The sequence below is a fragment of the Vidua macroura genome, chromosome 1 (assembly GCF_024509145.1).
Source record: "Vidua macroura isolate BioBank_ID:100142 chromosome 1, ASM2450914v1, whole genome shotgun sequence".
Classification (NCBI taxonomy): Eukaryota; Metazoa; Chordata; class Aves; order Passeriformes; family Viduidae; genus Vidua; species Vidua macroura.
Window position 1 is genome coordinate 28,578,848 of NC_071571.1, and position 19,310 is coordinate 28,598,157.

Below are 19,310 nucleotides of genomic sequence, written 5' to 3' on the forward strand. Positions count from 1 at the left end.
TGAGTATGGTTTATTTAGAACAGAGCATGAAAAGATGCAAAACTTTTGCTCAGCTTAATTCAAAACTACTTTCACAATAGAGAAAACAACACACAATACTATAGTCATTTCTCTATTCTGAAACTATAGATTATTTTTCTTTTTCCTCATGGAAGTTTACCCTTCTGAAATAGGGAAATGCTGCAGCAAGTAAGTACCGTTCCTTTAATAACCAGCATTTCCCCCCACCCCCAGCCACTTTTCAAATGTATTGTACAATGTTTTGGTAAGCAAAAAAGATAAAAAAAGGAAAGCAGAGAACAATAATCTTTCACCTTAACATGTATCATGCTTGATCTTCCTTTTAAATTTCATTGTCATTATCAGAATTTCTCAGATGCAAAGTGCAGGGAATTTTGGTATGGTTTGAAAATAATTTATTTATGCTAATGAATTCAAAAAAATTAATTAAACAGTTCATATCAATAACATCAGAATAATATATAAGCCATAATGGTGGATGTGGTTTTCTTAAGCTTGCAGGCTAATTGCTTAATTTTCAACAGTTGCTTGCATTCCAGAAGCTCCAGCTGAATTTAAATGAATCTGAGAAAGGAGGATTTAGCATTTCAGAAAGCATTTTCCATGACGTTTCAAAGTGAGGGGATGAGAGCATGAGAGGATGTACCAAACTGACAACAATTAGCTTGGCACATTAATTAATTAATTAATTAATTAATTAATTCCATTGCACAAGAGACTATCAGGGCACAGGAAGATTATGATCACAAGTTTAGGGATTTTAGGAAAATTTTCAACATAACAGAGATAAAATAGGACACAGTTGAATCAGAAAAACATGAAAGAACTTGCAAATAATTTGGCCTAAATCTTCTGAGGGAGTCTAAAAGAAAAAAAAAATGCAGTTTTAGCTTTGACTCTAATAAAATCCTTGCCTGTAGGTCACAGAAAAATAAAGGGCTTTATACTAATCATATAAAACTGGATTTCTATTTTTATATATCAAACTGATTCACCAAGTTTATTGGAGGTCCTTAGGTTTTACTAAAAGAAACTTCACAAAATAAGACTTCTGTATTACTGGGTAATAAAATTTCATTTGGTAATGAAAAAATTTGGTATAACTCCAGAGAAGCGCACATTCAAAACCACCACAGAGTTTCAGCTAATTTAAACCATAAAATTCATATAAAATTAATTTTATGCTATTTTTAGAAGTACTTAGTTCCTACTTACAGATTTGATTAATGTTTCAAACACCTGAATACAAGAAAAAACCCTAAAAATTATATATTCACCTTGGAGAAAAGAAAAGGAGAAGGAATGTAAGACATGGGCAACACTGCAAAAATTTAACTTTAATAATTATTTTTAGCAAATAAAATGTGTAAACCATTAAATAATTTTCATCTTTTCTGAATGCAAACATGGAGCTCACTATGACTCAATGCATAGGGAAATTAAAAATGTGCATCTTTTCATACACCATAAATTGCTGGGGAAAATCTGTAACATTTCATTAACCATCCTAGCCCTGAATTTCTAACAAGCATTTAACCCATAAGTATTGGGGTGGGGTTTTTTTTTGTTTTGTTTTTTTATGGGTTTTTTTTGTTTGTTTTTGGTTTTGGTTTTTTTTGTGGTTTTTTTTCTCTAAGCTCCTTCCAAACAGATAAAAAAGAAACAGACCACAGAAAACCAAAATATGTGCTGTGCACCAAATACAACTGAGACCATTACTTCCTTCTGAAAGCAGAGAAAAAGTGACAGATTTTTTCCTCTAGTGGAAAAAAAAACATCTCCTGGTAAAGACAAATCACCAGTGGGAATCACCTTGGCCAATTTCCCATTCACCTGAGGAAATTCAAACCTGTGTCTCTAAAGAGCATCCAAATACCAGGAAAGAACTAAAGAATCACTGAAGGCAAAAATAAGGTTTCTGTACATCTAAAAAGTTATTAAATATTTATTTGTAAATATGTGACTGAACAACTTAATGATACACTTCTATGAATGAGGTGATCTGAACAAGTACTCACAGAATGTTTCAGCTGTTAAGGAAGTACTTCTGGACACACAGAAAAATTTAAGATGCTGAGGTAAATTTTACAGAAAATAAATGAGACAAGATTTTATTTCTTTTCTTTTTTAAATTGCCATACCAGAGTTGGATGCTATTTTTACTCAGAGATGAAATAATCCATTCAAGATCTACACTTATGCTAGAAGAAACAGAACAAATATATGCATTGCATATACATAAATAAATATTCATCCATACACCCCATCATATACTAATGCTAAATGAATCAGCAAACAGCAATTATAGATTGCTCAGTGAGGTACCTCAGTGCCTCTGGGATTGTAACATGTCATCTCACATCCTGCATGTATTTTACAATTAAATTTTTGGATTCATGCATTAGTCCAAAACATCTAACAGTTTTGGGGGTTTTAATGTAAATTCCATTAAAAGATTACCCACAAAAAAAACTCCATCAGTGCAAAAAAACTCACTGTTACTTTCCTATGATAAAAAACAGAAGAAGCAGTTTTCATTACAGCAGACTAATCTGTCTTTATTTCCACATACTGTGAGAACATTCCAGCCATGATGTCTGACCAAGCAAATATAGAGAGATTTGCGCAGATCTGTAGTTTCAACTGAATTTTTCTTGGTAAAGAACCCATACCCAACCAATGTGTTGAAGTGAAAATTTTTCTGAAGATTATAGCTTATGGCATCCTTCAATTTAGAAGGAAGTTACGAACAATTAGGACTTGCTCTGCCAACTCCCATTACTTTGGAGAAAATTCCTTCACTCAAATAGCCCTTTAAGAACCAGGATGAAACAGAAATTATTAGGTGAAGAATTCTCTTCATAGTACTATTTTTAGAATAATATACTACAATAGAAGTTTATCACAGGACTCTGTTATGCCTTATACATATTTTAAAATATCAATATATAAAATTAAAGCAATAGTAGCTATATGGATAAAAAGTGGCAACTGCAAAAGATAATACCAAATAACACCTATTTTTCTTAAAATAGAAGTCTGGAAAGAGAGAGAGAGACAATGCCATTTGTGTACAGACTGAGTATGTGAGGAGGTGACAACTGGTCCAAGCAAGCAGAGGTGGAAATTATGAGTCTTTCTTCCAAACTTGTTTACAATCCTATCTCCATTGCATCTTTGCTATCAAGGAGGCATCACTAGGTAACTGTGTATGAGGTGGGGAAAAGGCTGGAACTGAGCTGCAGACCCCAGATTTGGAGTCAGAGATTTCAACCACATCTCTAGGCAACCTACTTGGAGCAGCTGCCTGACACTCTTAAGGAAAATGGTGATGGAGCAGATAAAAGAAGGTTTTTTGAGTTATAAAGAATAATCTGCACTCAGAGGAAAAACTGAGACAAGATCTAAAATACATCTTCAAAACACTGTAGTTCCATCTACCCCAGCAGCTAAAAGCTCCTGGCAAAATCTTTAACAGCTTACCAAGCATTCTGATACATTTACCTATTTTTCTATAAAAATATATTTTAAAAGCCTATTATGTAGAAAATTCTTTAGCCTAGCCTTTTGTTGTCCTTCTATATCTCAGGAAAGTTCTCCTATGAAGACAGGCTGAGAGAGTTGGGGTTGTTCAGAAGAACAGAAGGCTTTGGGGAGACCTTATAGCCCCCTTTCAGTCCCTAAGGGGGGCTGACAAGAAAGCTGGTGAGGGACTTTTTACAAAGGCAGATAGAGATAGAACAAGGCATAATAGCTTTAAACTGAAGAAGAGTAAGTTTAGGATAGATATTAAGACGTTCTTTATAGTGAGGATGGTGATGCACTGGAACAGGTTGCCCAGAGAAGTTGTGGATGCCCCATCCCTAGCAGTTTTCAAGGGGTCTGAGCAATCTGGTCTAGGAGAAGGTGTCGGTGCCCATGGCAGGGGTCTTGAAACTAGATGATCTTCCTGCCCAAACTATTAGCTGATACTGTTTTTCCCTAAATCTGAACACTAGTTTATCTTTCTTAAGATACTACACAAAATCACATGAAAGAACATCAAGCACACATAAAAAGACACATTTGAACAAATGGTAATCATTGAACTAGAAAAAAGGATTACTCAAGAACCTTAATTTTAAAGAAGTGGAAGTCACAGAGAAACTAAAGACCTCGCAACTGATTAAATACAGTTTTCAGGATAAACTACATATTTCAAGAGAGTTTCCAGGATGACACTGATTCCTTTGACTAAATATTTCACAACTATGAAGAAACAAAAACATTAAAAATGGTTTGGGGTTTTTAGGTGTACTAAAAATCTCATTTTATTCATAGTTTAAAAAGTAGTCTGGAATTTTCTGCTTCTATTACTGCACAAAATACTACAAACCTGACAATAAAGCAACCACTATTTTCCATAGTATCATGACCATATGTGGATTTCTTTGCAATGTATCCAGTGTATCTCATAGATATGTGATAAGATGCTTTTTACCTTACTAACATCACTAAAGAATGCATGTATCTTACTTCTCTTTCTACTCCACACCAGTGGCATAAAGCAAAGCTCTTGCTTCCCACACTTAGGTTTCTTTTGAATCCCAGATAAGCAGAATATAAGGGACTCCAAAGAAAAAGAAATGTGCATCAGTCTATGCTTAATATGCTTTAAAACATCTCCAAATACTATGATAAGAGCTCTGTTTCTTCTCAAGCACTCACTGATAAGTACATTACACTAATTCAGTGCTACTACACAGAGGGTGAGTCTCAGTCGCAGGAAGAACAGGAATTGAAAACCTGGTTTCCAAGTAGTAGTTATGATTTTGCTTGGAAAAATAGCAGAAAATTTCAGGTTTCTTCTAGCTTTGTACCACACATATATAGGCCAACACTCAGTTGAAGCCACAGGATTTATCTTCTGATTATGGCTACAAGTTACAACAGATGCCTTAAAATGCCTGATTCTGTCCCAAGCAGCAGAATGGCTCTTAACACCTTGAGCAACAGAGAGGAAGAGGCTGAACTCCATCTACAAACACCATTTGTATTTGACTTTGTCCTTTCTCCTAGAGTGGTCAAGCTGTTCGATTTTGTAACTTGCTTTTCTGCTTTACCGCTAGTAAACACAGATAGGTAAGATTAAGAAAAATCCAAGTATTTATATTGAAGATTTATGCTTTTATATGTATGTTCTGTGCCAACACACAGAACTTTACACAGTATAGACATCAAAAGTCAGTATATCCCAATATGGAGAATACAGAAAACATGGTTCTGCAGTGAAAAACAGGATATATACAAGGAAAATTTTGCATCTTTATACACAGGAGTTTTTAAACTTAGCTACATATTTTTTAACTCCTACCACACTAATACATTTGAAGCAAACCAATAATTTATTAAGAAAATGGAAGCTTTTGACTCAAGATCTATCCTAAGAACTGCAATAGAAGAGGTCTAATTGTCTGCTGTATTTTCCTAGCTAGTGTAAATACAACAACCAGTTCTTCTGGATGGTATGTTGAAAGAAGGGAGAGAAGCTGTATCACTCTACTTTCTTTTCTTCACAAGACACCAAAAAATTAATAGTCTCTTGACAAAAGAGTTGCCATTGTGGATGGAGCAGGGCAGGGAGGGGTAGAATAATACTCCTTTTATTCCTCCCCACCACACTGGCCACATAAATGGGAACAAGACATGATCTAGTGTCTGAAATTAATCTCCACCCATAAATTCTTTTAAAATACCACATTCTTTTTGGTCTTTTCGTCTTTTAGATTTGTACAAAATATTTCAGCATAAGCCACTATTTTCAGCATCCTGAAAAACAGAATGTAAGAGAGAAAAGAAAAAAATAGAAATAATTCATTTCAAGAGACTTCCATGACATATGGTTTTCATTTATTAAAAAGAACATTTCACACATAATGGAAAGAGAATTATGTTGAAATGCAATTTTCAATTGATTACTTTTAAAATTCTGTTGTCTGATCTCTGAATGGTGCCAAAAATATAATCAGCTTTTATCTACTGACAGTAATTGCTCTGGGTTATTTTTTTGGGTTGGGTAAGTTCCTTTAACTGATTATTTATTTTAAAACTACTTATATTGACCCAATATGTGAAAAATTAACTGTTGAATAAGAGTAGATATTACAGGGCCTTGATTCACACATTGTGCTATGACAACACTGGCAAACACTAATGTGAGTGCATTAGTGACAATGATGTGATTAGCTGTGAATACCAGTGCTAAAGCACTCCCACAAAAGTCAAAGTCTTGACGATTCATTGATTATCACATGTCAAAACCTGACATTGCCAAAAGATGTGGAAAAAAAGTGGAGAGACTATATACAGAGGATTAACAAGCTAAAACCCATGAATCACATGAGAATGCATATGTTCTTGGTGTTGAAAATGTATTTTAAATGTTCATTCAAATGAATCAAATTTTGAATTCCTCATGAAGACTGGCTTTGGGCATCAGGATAAAATTTAGTTTAAGTTCAAAGCCCTTAGCATTTTCTGATCTAAGCATTCTATTTAATACAGTTTTTACATCATTAATTTTGAAAATTCTGGTAACCAAATGAAACTATTTCTTAGCTATATCAGCATTCAAATTCATATCTACTGATATGAATGTTTGAAAAATAAAATTTAAAAACCCACATGCTCTCACAGGCTTCTCCTACCAAATACTCCATATGGACAAATAATATTTGGATATTACCAATACACAGACGTAAATTTCTGCCAAAATTTTCCCCCAGCTCTTCAAAGAAGTAAGCTCAACAAAACATCTAAAATGGAAATGGGAAAACTCCATTTTTATGCAATAATTAGATTTTTAAGCATAACATTTTCATGTTATTAAAATAAATTGATACTAATTACTGAAATAAGTCTGAAATATGTTCACCAGCTACTGCAGTCTCATCTCAATCTTACATGCAGGTAAAAAAAAACCCGAACACTTTTTTATCAGCAGGTTTTCCTTAATACATAATTCTATATGTGCATAAGTTTGTATAGTACTACACACGTAAGTACTTGTATTTAATACTTAACTCTTACTGAATATGCTACATTTACTATACAAAGGTGGGATTTTTTTTAAGAAGATTGATGAATCACATACTTTTAGAAGGCTCTTGTAGGAGATCATCACTCAAAATCTACTTGAAATTATTACATATCAAACAAAGCGATAAGCAGAAAGTTTGCATTCTGTCCTACAAAAATTGGTCAGGAAAAATGGGGTAGGTAGCATAGTTCAGACAAAGGCCAAATAAAATAGCAAAATTAATGAATCCCTGAAAAACATCAGTTATGACAAAAAGTTCTAGTTGAAACAAAAAATGTATCTGCATGTGCAAATTGTGTAAAAACCAACTCACGGACAAACATATCTGAACTGGTATTTTCATAACATGCTTAGAATTAAGAAAAATCATTTTTCCATGCATGTTCTATGGCAGTGGTATTCTCATATATTTTACCTGTAATTACCTGTGCATTGGAAATTTTTGTGGAGGATATTTCTGCTACATTTTTTAAAAATACTTGCTACAACACTTTTAGTGAAAAAAGTAATACAGGACAATGTCATGTTACCTGTTACTGTTCACTCCTCCCTCTTTAAAGTTTTAAAGAATACAAATTAATAAACTTTCACTTAACGAATGAACAGTTTGCTGAGATTTAACACAATCTGAGCCTAACTGGAACCTTCACTTGGAATAATAACATACACCAATAGAATAAGGTTTAAAATGTCCCGTTTCATCTATCAACAAGTTACATCCACTTCATATTAAGTAAATGTACAGATTTTAGAAAAAGAGGAGCTACACTAATTGACCTAAGTTTGACTTTATCCTCACAAGTATTTAAAATTATAGTAGAGTAAAAGTATAGTATAAAAGCTTAGAAAGCATTAAAAGGATATGAGCAGTGGCATCTGTTCAATTATACATGTATACATTCGTATATATCAGTATCTCTACTGCACAAGAAGACTTCAAGACATTTCCATTTGTTGATTAATTCCTGAAATACATTATGACTGAAAGTATTTTTGCTCTATTTTGTTTTCCTATGCAGTTTCATAAACATTATCTAGATGGCACCATGCAGGTGAACCAAGCATAACTGAAGCCATCACAATAAAAAATACGAAACATAATATATTGTTCTTCATAATGAAAACAAACAAATAACAACCCCCATCATCATTAAATAGTCTGCCTAAAGCTCTTTGTCTTTTTTAATATGTGACATGTAAATTAAAGTGGTAATAAGTTCATAAAGTTTAAATATAGGCTACTGTGCAATACAATAATGTAAAGGAAAAAAAGGATAAAAATAAGTTCTTAGGGCAGAGAAGTGCATGAAAAGGAAAGGAGGATATCAAAGAAGAAGATTAGCACTGGTAGCACAGACTGACTAAAGGAGATAGAGAGAGACCAGTAAAGATAAAAAATATTCAAAACGGAATGGTTTTGCAGCAGAAATTGACTATCTGAAATATTTTACACCTCAGTGCCCTCAACACACTCCACAGAAAGCAGGCTCCTAGCCAGTCTGCCAACATCTCTGCCTGGCAGGCTTCCCAACTCTCTAGGCATCCAGAAAGCTTTCCCTAGAAATTTTGCCCATGGAGCCAGAAAAACAGAGTACCCAGTGTCTGAAACCTAGAGGTTTCTGCTGGTGATACACACAAGATGATACATTCTTTTCTTCTGTAGCTAGAAAGATACAACTTAAGCTTCTTACATGGGAGGGACAGGCTTCTCCTACATTATGTATGCTATAATTCTGCACATCCTACTAACCTTCTGTAAATTAGTTCCAATTTGAGTTCACTTCATCCCATCATTTGGACAAAAGTAGAAAGGTGACTTCTGCAATACCTTTTTTATAGAAAATTAAATCTTCCTATTTGTAGTGAAAATACTTCACTTAATATATTATAATACAGCAAGATCTTTACAGTAATTTAATATCTTCTGTCATATCAAAGAACATAGCTGAGGCAAAGAACACAAAATATCCTTTCAAACCATATTCCTGTGTGCTTGAAATTTTAACTACTTTTCCACGAATGTCAATGGGCCTAAGACACTACCTCTTTTTACAAGTTTTGTCTATTTTCCAGACTGCCATGGCCACAGGAACACTATTACAACATCCCAGTAACATCCTTCTCCTCTTCATGACTAAACCACAATGATATTTTGCATTCATCTTGTGATCAACATGTCAATTTATCTGACAATGCCAGCTGGACCAGGGTACACAACACTCTACTCTGCACACGTGCATCTCATTCCAATTACTATAGTCCATTACATCATCAAGCTTTTCCAGCATGATATTAATTCCCAGATTTCATTTAGTTTGTTGATTCTATTATTATTCACCTACTCATTTGACAAAGTAATTAGCTAAATACTGATGAGATTACACTCGAGATTGGTCACAGACACACTGCTTTGATGTTGAAACCTTCTTTTTCAGGACCGTCTGAAGTCACTCTGTTAGCTTATTAAAAAAAATAAATAACGTTGGTCATCTGAAGAAAGCCCTGTTGCCAATGGGGGTTCTGCTCTTACTAACACATCTCCAAAAGCTCAACTGACCTCTGACCCTCAAAAGTTAGTGGTTCCTACAAAACTATCCCTTTCTCTCTCTTGACTTTCTCATTGTTCTCATGTTCTGGCTGCCTCTTCCCAGAACAGGAGAGCTGGAGCTTTTTAACACCTTTGTGTTACCAAGAAAGAATAACTAGGTCACTTTAAAAAACAGTCCATTTGATTAGTCCTTCTTCCTTTCCTTCTTTTTTTTTTTTTTTTTTTTTTTTTTTTTTTTCCCATTCTACTTTTATACCTTGTTTGAGGCTACTGAAGTTTCTCAGGTGCAGCTTCTTGGGTTGATGATCAGCATTTTAACCATTTCTCTTGTAATTGCTGTAAAGTCATAATTGCTTAAAACACAGCATAAGCCCTATTCAAATTATTAAATCCTCAATTTTAAGCCTGCTACATATAAATGGCATTATATGATTATAGAAATCAGTATTTAATAATTTTTTCCTGAGATGTGTTCTTGTCATTTCAGAATAATACAGACCATTATGAGATCTCACAGTAAAGAGAAATTTCCGTGACAAGTATGGAACAAGTCAATTACTTGCTCTTAACTTATTTCTTATATTCAACTCAATTAATGTTAGTAAAAGTATGTACTATGAATGACAAAAATGAAATTCACTCAGTGAAAAATTCTGCCAGCAGAAAAGGAATGCATTCTGGTTTCAGATTTAAATATTACTCTATTATTGGAAAAAACAGCCACATGCAATATTTATTAATAGGTAAATCTCAATGGAAGCCTACAAAATAAAATATACTGCACTTATGCACAAAGAAAGAAAAAAATCAAATTAACATTACTTACTTGATTAAGTATATCTTGTTTCTGTAACACATGCAAGGAAAGAAAGAACATACATACATTAGTAGAGTGTCATAACACTCAAGCTCTGTTTTTATAATATAAATATTTTTAGTGAAAGGTTAGTGATTTAGATGAGCAAGTTTAAGACATTAGATGGACTATCCCATTTTCTTGCATTAGCTCATAAATCAAGAAAATGCTTCTAAGTCAGCTCTCTAGTCTTTATTAGACAGTGCAAGCAATTTATTTCTAAACATGCAATGACAGACAACCAAGATAAATAAATATGTTAGTATTTCTTCCATGTGTACTTTAAAAAAAAAAGCATAAAAAATTGTTAACAGGAAGAGCTGTAAATAAAACTGAATTCAGTTATCAGAATTCTAAAATCCAAGTGGAAAGATCATGGAGACGATCCTCAGCGCCACCACATGACACGTACAGGAGCACCAGGGGATCAGGCCAGGCCTGCAGGACTTTCATAAAGGCAGATTCTGCTTGACTCCTGGGTCCTTGACACCTAAGCCCCTTCTATGACAAGGTGACCTGCTTAGTAGATGAGGATATTGTCTACCTGGACCTCTGTAGAATCATTGTCATCAAGGTTGGAAAAGACCTTGAAGGTGTTTAGTATAGCCTTTAACACTGGATTCTCCTGGAGAAACTGTCTGCTCATGGCTTAGACAGGTGCACCTTTGCTAGGTAATAAACTGGCCAGGTGGCTGGGCCTAGGGAGTGGTGGTCAGTGGAGTTATATCCACTTGGCAGCCAGTAGGAAGTGGTGTTTCCTAGGACTCATCAAGTCCTGAAGAGTATCTTTATCAATGATCTGGACAAAGGTATGACTTGCACCTTAGTCAGTCTGAAGATGATGCACTGTTTGGCAAGAGCTTTGATTTCCTGCTTGACGGTAGGAAGGATCTGCATAGGGATCTGGACAGGCTGAATCAGTGGGCTAAGGCCAATGACATGAGGTTCAACAAGGCTAAGTGTCAGTCCTGCACTTGGGTCACAGTGAGCCCAGGCAGCTCCACAGGCTGGGGGAAAATTGTCTGGAAAGCTGTCCAGCAGAAAAGCAGCTGGGGATGCTGCTTGACAGTCTGTTGAACATGAGCTAATGTGTGCCCAGGTGGCCATGAAAACCAATGGACTCCTCTGTAAACAAAAAATTAGGATGCACTCAAAAAGGATGACAACACTAGGTCTACAAGCACACAATGCTGTGTACCTACTGCCCATTTAGACACTGTCTTTAGCTCTCTTTTCCTAATTTTTGTCAACCTATTCAATGCTCCCCTCAAAGTGAAATGGATGAAGTTATTTAATATAAATAGATCTCAAATGATGAAAAGAATATTTATCATTCACAGCTTTCCAAGAGGCTGGTCTTAAACTATGTGTATTATACCATGTATAAAATCTATTCTGAATTACATCTTTGATATTGACTTAGAGAAGAACATGAAAGGGCAGGTGTTCAGTAGTATTTGTAGAAGTTTCAGGCATCTCCCTTACATTGAAATCAGAGAGTAAAAGTTCCATAATTAAACTCCCTATAGTAGATAACTTTCTGATAATTATATACACCACTTCACCTAACCCTAAAATCCATTCACTCAACAAGATATAAAATAATGTAAAACAAACCAGATTATTTCAGGTAACAAGTTTTGAACGCCAATGGCTTTTCTTTTGCTATTTGCATTCCATTAGATCAGCCTGTGATTAAAATTGCATTCCACTTCATTTATTCCAATGAAGTGGAATAAATTCCTGAACCCTTTAAATATTTAAGTAAATATATCACTCTGCTGCATCTGCCATAGGTCTATTTACCATGTTTATTGGTAAAAAACTGGCATCATCTTTTGGTAGAACAAGACTTAAACCATTTGGAGTCTTTATAACCATCTAGGAAAGAGAGAGGTAAAATGACAATATGATGGTATCCTCTACAAAACAAAACAACAAAGCAGAAGTGCTGTACAGAATATATGGAAACAAATAGCTGCACTAAGACTGATGCCAGCTGGATCAGTTAATTTTTGTCATCTCACTTTCAGATAATAGTTAATTACTTATACCAAATCCACAGAGTCCTCATCCAACCACATAAAATCAACTTGCAGATCATTCTGTAAAGAGTATCCACACAGCATGCTGAATGCATGCCAAAAATATGGACACACCTGTGCAAAGGCAGTTTGCTTGTCAGAATAGAATATTCACTCAGTGCCAGAGGAAATTTCAGCCACTTTGCTTCCAGTTCAGTTATGGCATGAACCTTGAGCTAACAAATCTTACTAGATCCAAAGCAGCTTTGCTGCTAGCTATGTTTTCTTTATGTCACACTCACTGAAATTTAAGTGCTAAGCAGCAGAGTACAAAAGTTGCCAGGGTTAGCCTAGGTCCCGTATTGACCCAGGAGTAGTGAATAGCTTGATTCCTGCTGAAGACATTGAAGTCATCACAGGATGCCTGTCTTGAATTCCTTCTTCCCCTACCCTCCTCCTGTCCTGTTCCCTACCCTGGGTGGTTCCCTGCTGCTTTGGATGGTTTAGTACACTGGTAGAATTCTGCAAATGAAGAGCTGTGAAATGAAGAACAGGGAGACACCATGCAGTCACAGACTCATCTCAAGACCAACTGTGCTTATTAATTCCAGCTTTGCACAGATTTTGCCAATTCACCTGGCTTCAGTCAGAGCAGTTTTCCTGGGTACCCATCTTGCCATGACTCAACTTCCATGTAGCCCCAAATGGGAAGAATCACTTTGTTAAAAGAGACTAATCACACCACTTTAGGTAATCGTGTTTATATACAATTGACAATTTGAAAATATTTTACCTATATGGTAACGTATTATTTAAATACACATAAAATGCACAGTTATTTTTTACTTTAACAGGGTACACTCATAAAACTGAACATGTATGATGACTAAAAATATGTGAAGAATTAGAAGAAAAAACATATAATAGATTCATACCATTTTATTAGTACACATTTTTCCTAAAAAAAAAGAACAAAACAAAAAGTATGTCTACATTCTAACAAAAAGCAGGTAAGGGAGGTCCTACAGCCTGTGGATGATCACCACATTCCCATCCATTTATATTCTATGAATGTATTTAACTAGAATCCTGGAAATCTAAGATGATCATTTACAGGATCAACTCACACTATTTTATTGAATTACTAATTTTTTTTTTTTTCCCCAGAAAGTGACTAAAATGACTAGCATTATGCCTGGCCAAGTTCAAAGCATCAAATGATTTTCAATACTTAATAAGCTATAACTCATTAGTTGACAATAATTGTATTATTGCCAATATATTTTCAATAATTTTTTGCATTTTACATCCTGAAATGTAAGATCTAGTAATTTTCATAATGGTTAGCACATGTTTCTATTCTGAATTTTACATAATGTGAGCACAGTCAGAAATATTACTATTAGAAACATTACTGAAACAGGTTTTTATTTAGCTACATTCTGAATCACACTATTAGGATGTGCTAAGCAAATGCAAATTTCAATTGAGGATAAGAAAAGAAAACAATCTGGCTTTTTCTTTCAGCCAAATCAGAATACTTTGTCTAGTGGTGAATCTGTAGTGACAATATGCATATATAGCTTTTTTCCAGCTGAATTCTTTGTTTCATAACATCAGAAAATCCCACTATCAGAAACAACACAAGGGAAACAGAATTTAAAAAGAAATCTTAATGGACTTCACTTTTATAACTTTTGAAACTATGCTTAACATTTCTAATCTTCAGACACTTGAAAACCCTATTAATCTTGTTATAAGGGTTGTAGAGATGTTTTGGGTGTTTGGTTTTTATTTGGGGGGTGGGGGGGAGAAGGGGAAGGGGATCTCTGGGCTGATTTTGGCTGGGATAGAGTTAATTTCCTTCACAGTAGCTTGCATGGAGCTGTGTTTTGGATTTGTGCTGAGAACAGTGCTGATAACAGAGGGATGTTTTAGTTACACAGAGTCAAGGCCCTTTCTCACCAGCCTACCAGCGAGGCAGCTGAAGGTACATAAGTATGTGGAAAGGGGCACAGTTGGGATAACTGACCCCAGCTGACTACAGGGATATTCCAGATCATATGGCATCTTGGTTTTTTGCTTTCCAAAAACTTTCAAATACCCCAAGCACCTGATTTATAAATAATCTTCTATTTAAAATGCTAAGAATGCCATATAATTTACTAATTGTCCCCATAATTTCTGATCATTAAGAAACAAGAAAAATTACCCCTTCAGGATTATATTTTGCTAACACACCACTGCCATGGAATTCTTCTAAGACATCCTTAATTTTCTTGGTGGAATCTGGATAAAAAAATAAAGAGAGAGAAATTGAAAATACAGAACACTGATTTGCATAATATGAACTGTAATTAAAAAACAACCATCAAAACTGCTAATAGCTTTTCGCAATGCACATTAGTAATTTTCTGTAGCTGTATGACAGCTGTGGGCACAAAGAAAATGAGAACATACTTTATCTTTATAAGTACTGTAAAAACCAGCAAGTAAACACAAAATGCTCAGAAAAAAAACACTCTTTGATCTAAGCCTTAACTGTAAAATAGAGTATTTCTGAAGGAGTTTTTTTCAGGATTACTTCAAGTCACTTTACTTGTCCTTGAGTCAACCACAAAACATGGTAATTTCCACCAGCACTACAAAATCTCCTTTGGCAGAGCTGCTAGTGAGTAGAGGAGCTGGACAATATCAAAATAAATGGTAACCTTCCAGAAAAAAACAAAACTCTTCAGTGGTCATGTCACAGAAAACAAATGTTGCTCTCAAAACCTCAATTTTTGCAAACCTCTCAGGTAGTCTAAAAACTATCACCTTCAGTAACTTTTGTCTAACAGAACTGTGCAAATCCCTGCAGTTCGGAATCAGGTAGATATAATTTTCCTAATTTTTTTTAACTTTGTGCAGAATAACAAAGCAATTACTTCAGTAAGCTGCCATTACATTAAACGCTTGAATTCAGATTCACTTAGAACTCAACATGCACATAACCATCTTTTCCACATTAAATATCTCTGCAATACAAGAAAAACAAATGTAACTCATTTGTTTCTTTAAAATGCAGTAGTTGAGTGTACAATGGTCAAATGTGCATAATGGCCACAACAACATGAATTAGTAATGAGTACCAAAGCAGTCAATAAGAGAATAGGTGAACTTTACATCTACAATTTTATTTCTACAACAAAACCTGAAAGTAAAGTAGAGAAGCAAAGAGTGAACCAAGAACAGAGCTCTCTAGAGCAATTATTTAGGCACTTAATATTACAAACATTAGGACCTAATATGGCTTTTCTTAATTAAAACAACAAAATAAGGCATTGTAATAGTTCTTGGACTTTAAAGAAATACAGCATCTTAAACGTGACTCTAAAACATAAGTTTAGCAAATTATATGACCTGAAAGGAGAAAATGTAGCAGCCAAGGATTTGAACAATAGTTATGTAAGAGTTCTGTAACAGTTCATAGCAGCTATAAACAGGATACAACACTGAAATTCAGTTTTAAGAGGTGTTGGCAGGAGGTGTTTCCCTCCCACTCTCATACACAGTTTACACAGTAATAAGAATGACTTTTCCCAACATTTTTCATTTACCAAATTTTCTTAAATAAAAACATCTGAGACTATGTGTGGCCCCAATAAAATAGTTTCTTTTCACTATTTTGATCTATTTCAATGCTACTGTCAAACATAAGCAATGGAGTTTAGCAGGTATTACAGGCAATCAATGCAAATATTTACTTGATAAAATAATCTGTAATCTTATTGCTGTGTCATTTGAATTGCAAGAAAAAAATCACAACTTTATGGAAAAAAGAATAAATAAATAAATATGTTAAGCAACAAATTTTATTATCAGCTGTAATTTAGAGGCTGGTGGGTTAGACACTTACTGACCAGGACAAGGACATAAACTGATGACTTACAAAAATTTCTTTTAATTTGGTTTCTATTATTTTAATATATTTTTCAGTATTCACACACATGGTTGCATATAAAAATCTGTCGTGGTTTGACACGGAACTGAATTTTTTCAGAAAGTTAGGGTCAAACCAATCAGTGGTCAGGTTTGGATATTGGCACCTGGAGTGACCACTGAAGGCATGGAAACAACCTCTGAGAACACAGGGGGTTAAAAGCAAGAACTCCCAGGGGAACTGTCTCTTTGGTTCTGGTCGGTCATCGGAGAGTGCAGACTCTCCCCTGCCCAGCCACAGGCTGGGTTGGGGAGGGGAAGCCATGTGGCCTGAGAGAGGTAGGCCAGGGGCTGAAGGACTGGAATCGGGCAGGCCCCTGCGGACAGAAGGGTGGAAAGAAACGGAGATGCCTTTTTTCCCCCCCCGAGAGGGAAAGAGACAGAGAGCCTGACAGCACCTGGAATTTGCCGGCAGAGGAGAAGGAGAGGTGGTGGGAAGGTGCTCAGCCATGAGAGTTGGAGTTCTGGGCAGAGATTTCAGACATCTGGGGAGTCTGAGACTTTTAACCCTTTCCTGGGAAATGAAAGCTTTGTAAAATATTACTCCTCCTCAATTTGAAGTAGAAGAGAGACAGTCTGGGACCTGAGATATTAGAAGAAGAAGAAATTTTTAGGTGGGAGGAGATGATGGAGTGGCTGTGGCTGGACTTTTCTTGATAGCCATAGACTGAACCAATTTCTCCTGCAACAGAGACTGCATTTTTAGGGGGATGCAATGGTGAGCCAAGAGACCTGCTTCAGCGACTACCAACGCAGGAGTGGAGTGAACAGAGAAGAGTTGAGGAGGGTGTGATGATGCCCTCTGTCTTCAGGAACAAGATGATATCTGTTCTTAAGACCCTCAGGCCTAGGGGAGGAAGAAAATGGGGGGACTGTGGTCACAAAATGAGAAGCTGAACTGTGGTTTCTTTTGGTCTGTGGCAAAGCATCCTTAAAGAGCCCTATGAGCAATCTGTCCATGCACAGTGGTGAGAGCACTGTGACATGGAAAGGAGAGTGTCACACTGGCAGATTTTTTCTCCGGGCAGTTGCCATGTGTGACATGGAAACACAGGAGGTGGCAACTGTGTTTCCTGGGGGGTCTGTGTTGCAAGGGAGTCTCCTCTGTCCCTTGAGGGACTGAGTATTGATTATCTGAAGGGTCATGACTTGATTGAGGGTCCAAGTTGTGTCTCACTGTGGTTTGCTGGAGTTTGAGTGGGGGGAGGAGGAATGTTTTGGAGGGTTTTCATTCTGGATTTAGTGTGTGTCTTTTATCATAGTAGTAGCTTAATAAAGTTCTTTCTCCTTTGTTTTTAAGCTTGGGCCTGCTCTGGTCTGTTACTGATCGCATTGCACAGCATTTATTTGGGGAGGTGAATTTTCATGGGGGTGCTGGCATTGAGCCAGCGTCAAACCATGACAAAATCATTGCATCTTATGGTAATGATGGCAATAACTACAAAAGTAGCAATGTGAGATGAGCAGATGTTTGACGGAGGTGATTAAGCCTCATCCTAAAAAAGGATTTTTCTGAACTTTGGAGGAAAGTTTAAACACAAACATCAAATAGAAAAACAGCAAGGTCTCCTCACACATCTTATATTATTGAAATTAAAAAAAATATATAAATAAAATAAAAAATGGACTGCTTTCTAGTGGTTTTAAAACAATGTCTTGAGGTTTTCCTTCATCAATGACTATGCTTTAATTTCACATTTTGCCAGATAGTCTATTCATCTTTAAATTGGTATTATGCCTACACAACTGTAATTAAAAGCAAAAGCTGTGTTACGTTACTTATTGAAATGAAATTAAATTCTTGCTTTCTATTTATTTTACATTTTCTTAGTCAAGTATCAAGAAAGAAAATATGCTCTATTGCAACAACAACATAACTATTCACCTTTTTCATGCACGAGTTTAAAAGAGTCGCATCCAAAAAGCATCGCTTTCATGTTTGAAATTATTGTCAAGAAAATAAAAGTCTGCAGATGTAAATTCTGCTCTAGTTGTCCAGCAAAACTTTTGAAAATATCTCCACATTCAGGTCAGGAGCTATAATTATTTTGAGTACTACCGCCAAGGCAGAATAATTTTTTACAATCTTTTTTTCACAGTCATTCAATCATTCTTTTCAGCTCATGTGACAGTATCCAAGCTAGAACAGAGATCTTTCAAAATGTTCAAAATGACATATCGATATTTTAAGAAGAATGCCAACACACCATCTTCTGCCTGCATACTCCTTAACAGTGCTGACAACCCTCAAGAAAAATTAATTCTTCTTCCTCAGCCTTGAGTAGGCAAACTAATATTGGGAACATGTTCCAGCTTTAATAAATTTTCCTAAAGGGATATGAAGAATAGGATCATTTTCTAATCTTTTTCAGGAATCATATTAAAAAAGAAACAACCAAAAAGCCAACAAAAAGCTGTCCTAGAAAGCTGTATGGAATAGAAACTCCAATAAAATGTTATCAACTCCACTTAAAAAATAGTTAAGACATGCTTTTCATCAAAAAATAAGAAAAAAAAATTGAGAAAATATATACAAAAGTATCTAGAAATCTTTCCTAAGATTGTTTTTTCTAAAAATAGGAAATAAATAGGAGGTAAAAACAATGGTATGGATTTCTTTACAGTTTTGTCTGATCCAAATAATCTAAATAATCACTGTAAAATGCTGGTGGAAACTCAAACATCAGACCATAACCTGTATTCTGTTTCCTAAAAGTACAGATTCTCTACACACCTTAGCATCTTAGCACTTCAGTGCAATTTCAGTAAATTTGTAAGCACCACCCATGTTAAAACACAAAT

The 19,310-nt window shown here is 35.3% G+C and overlaps 1 protein-coding gene across 2 annotated transcripts in view; it reads right to left on the reverse strand.

Moving 5' to 3' along the window:
* Positions 1-19,310, reverse strand: part of DGKB (diacylglycerol kinase beta) — a 337,132-nt gene that overhangs the window by 259,902 nt on the left and 57,920 nt on the right. For both annotated transcript variants that reach the window (XM_053989200.1, XM_053989191.1), the window contains exons 3-4: positions 14,740-14,816; positions 10,474-10,494 (exon numbers count right to left, since the gene is read on the reverse strand). In XM_053989200.1, coding sequence (XP_053845175.1) covers positions 10,474-10,494; positions 14,740-14,816 — 98 coding nt within the window. The remainder of the gene's footprint in view (positions 1-10,473; positions 10,495-14,739; positions 14,817-19,310) is intronic.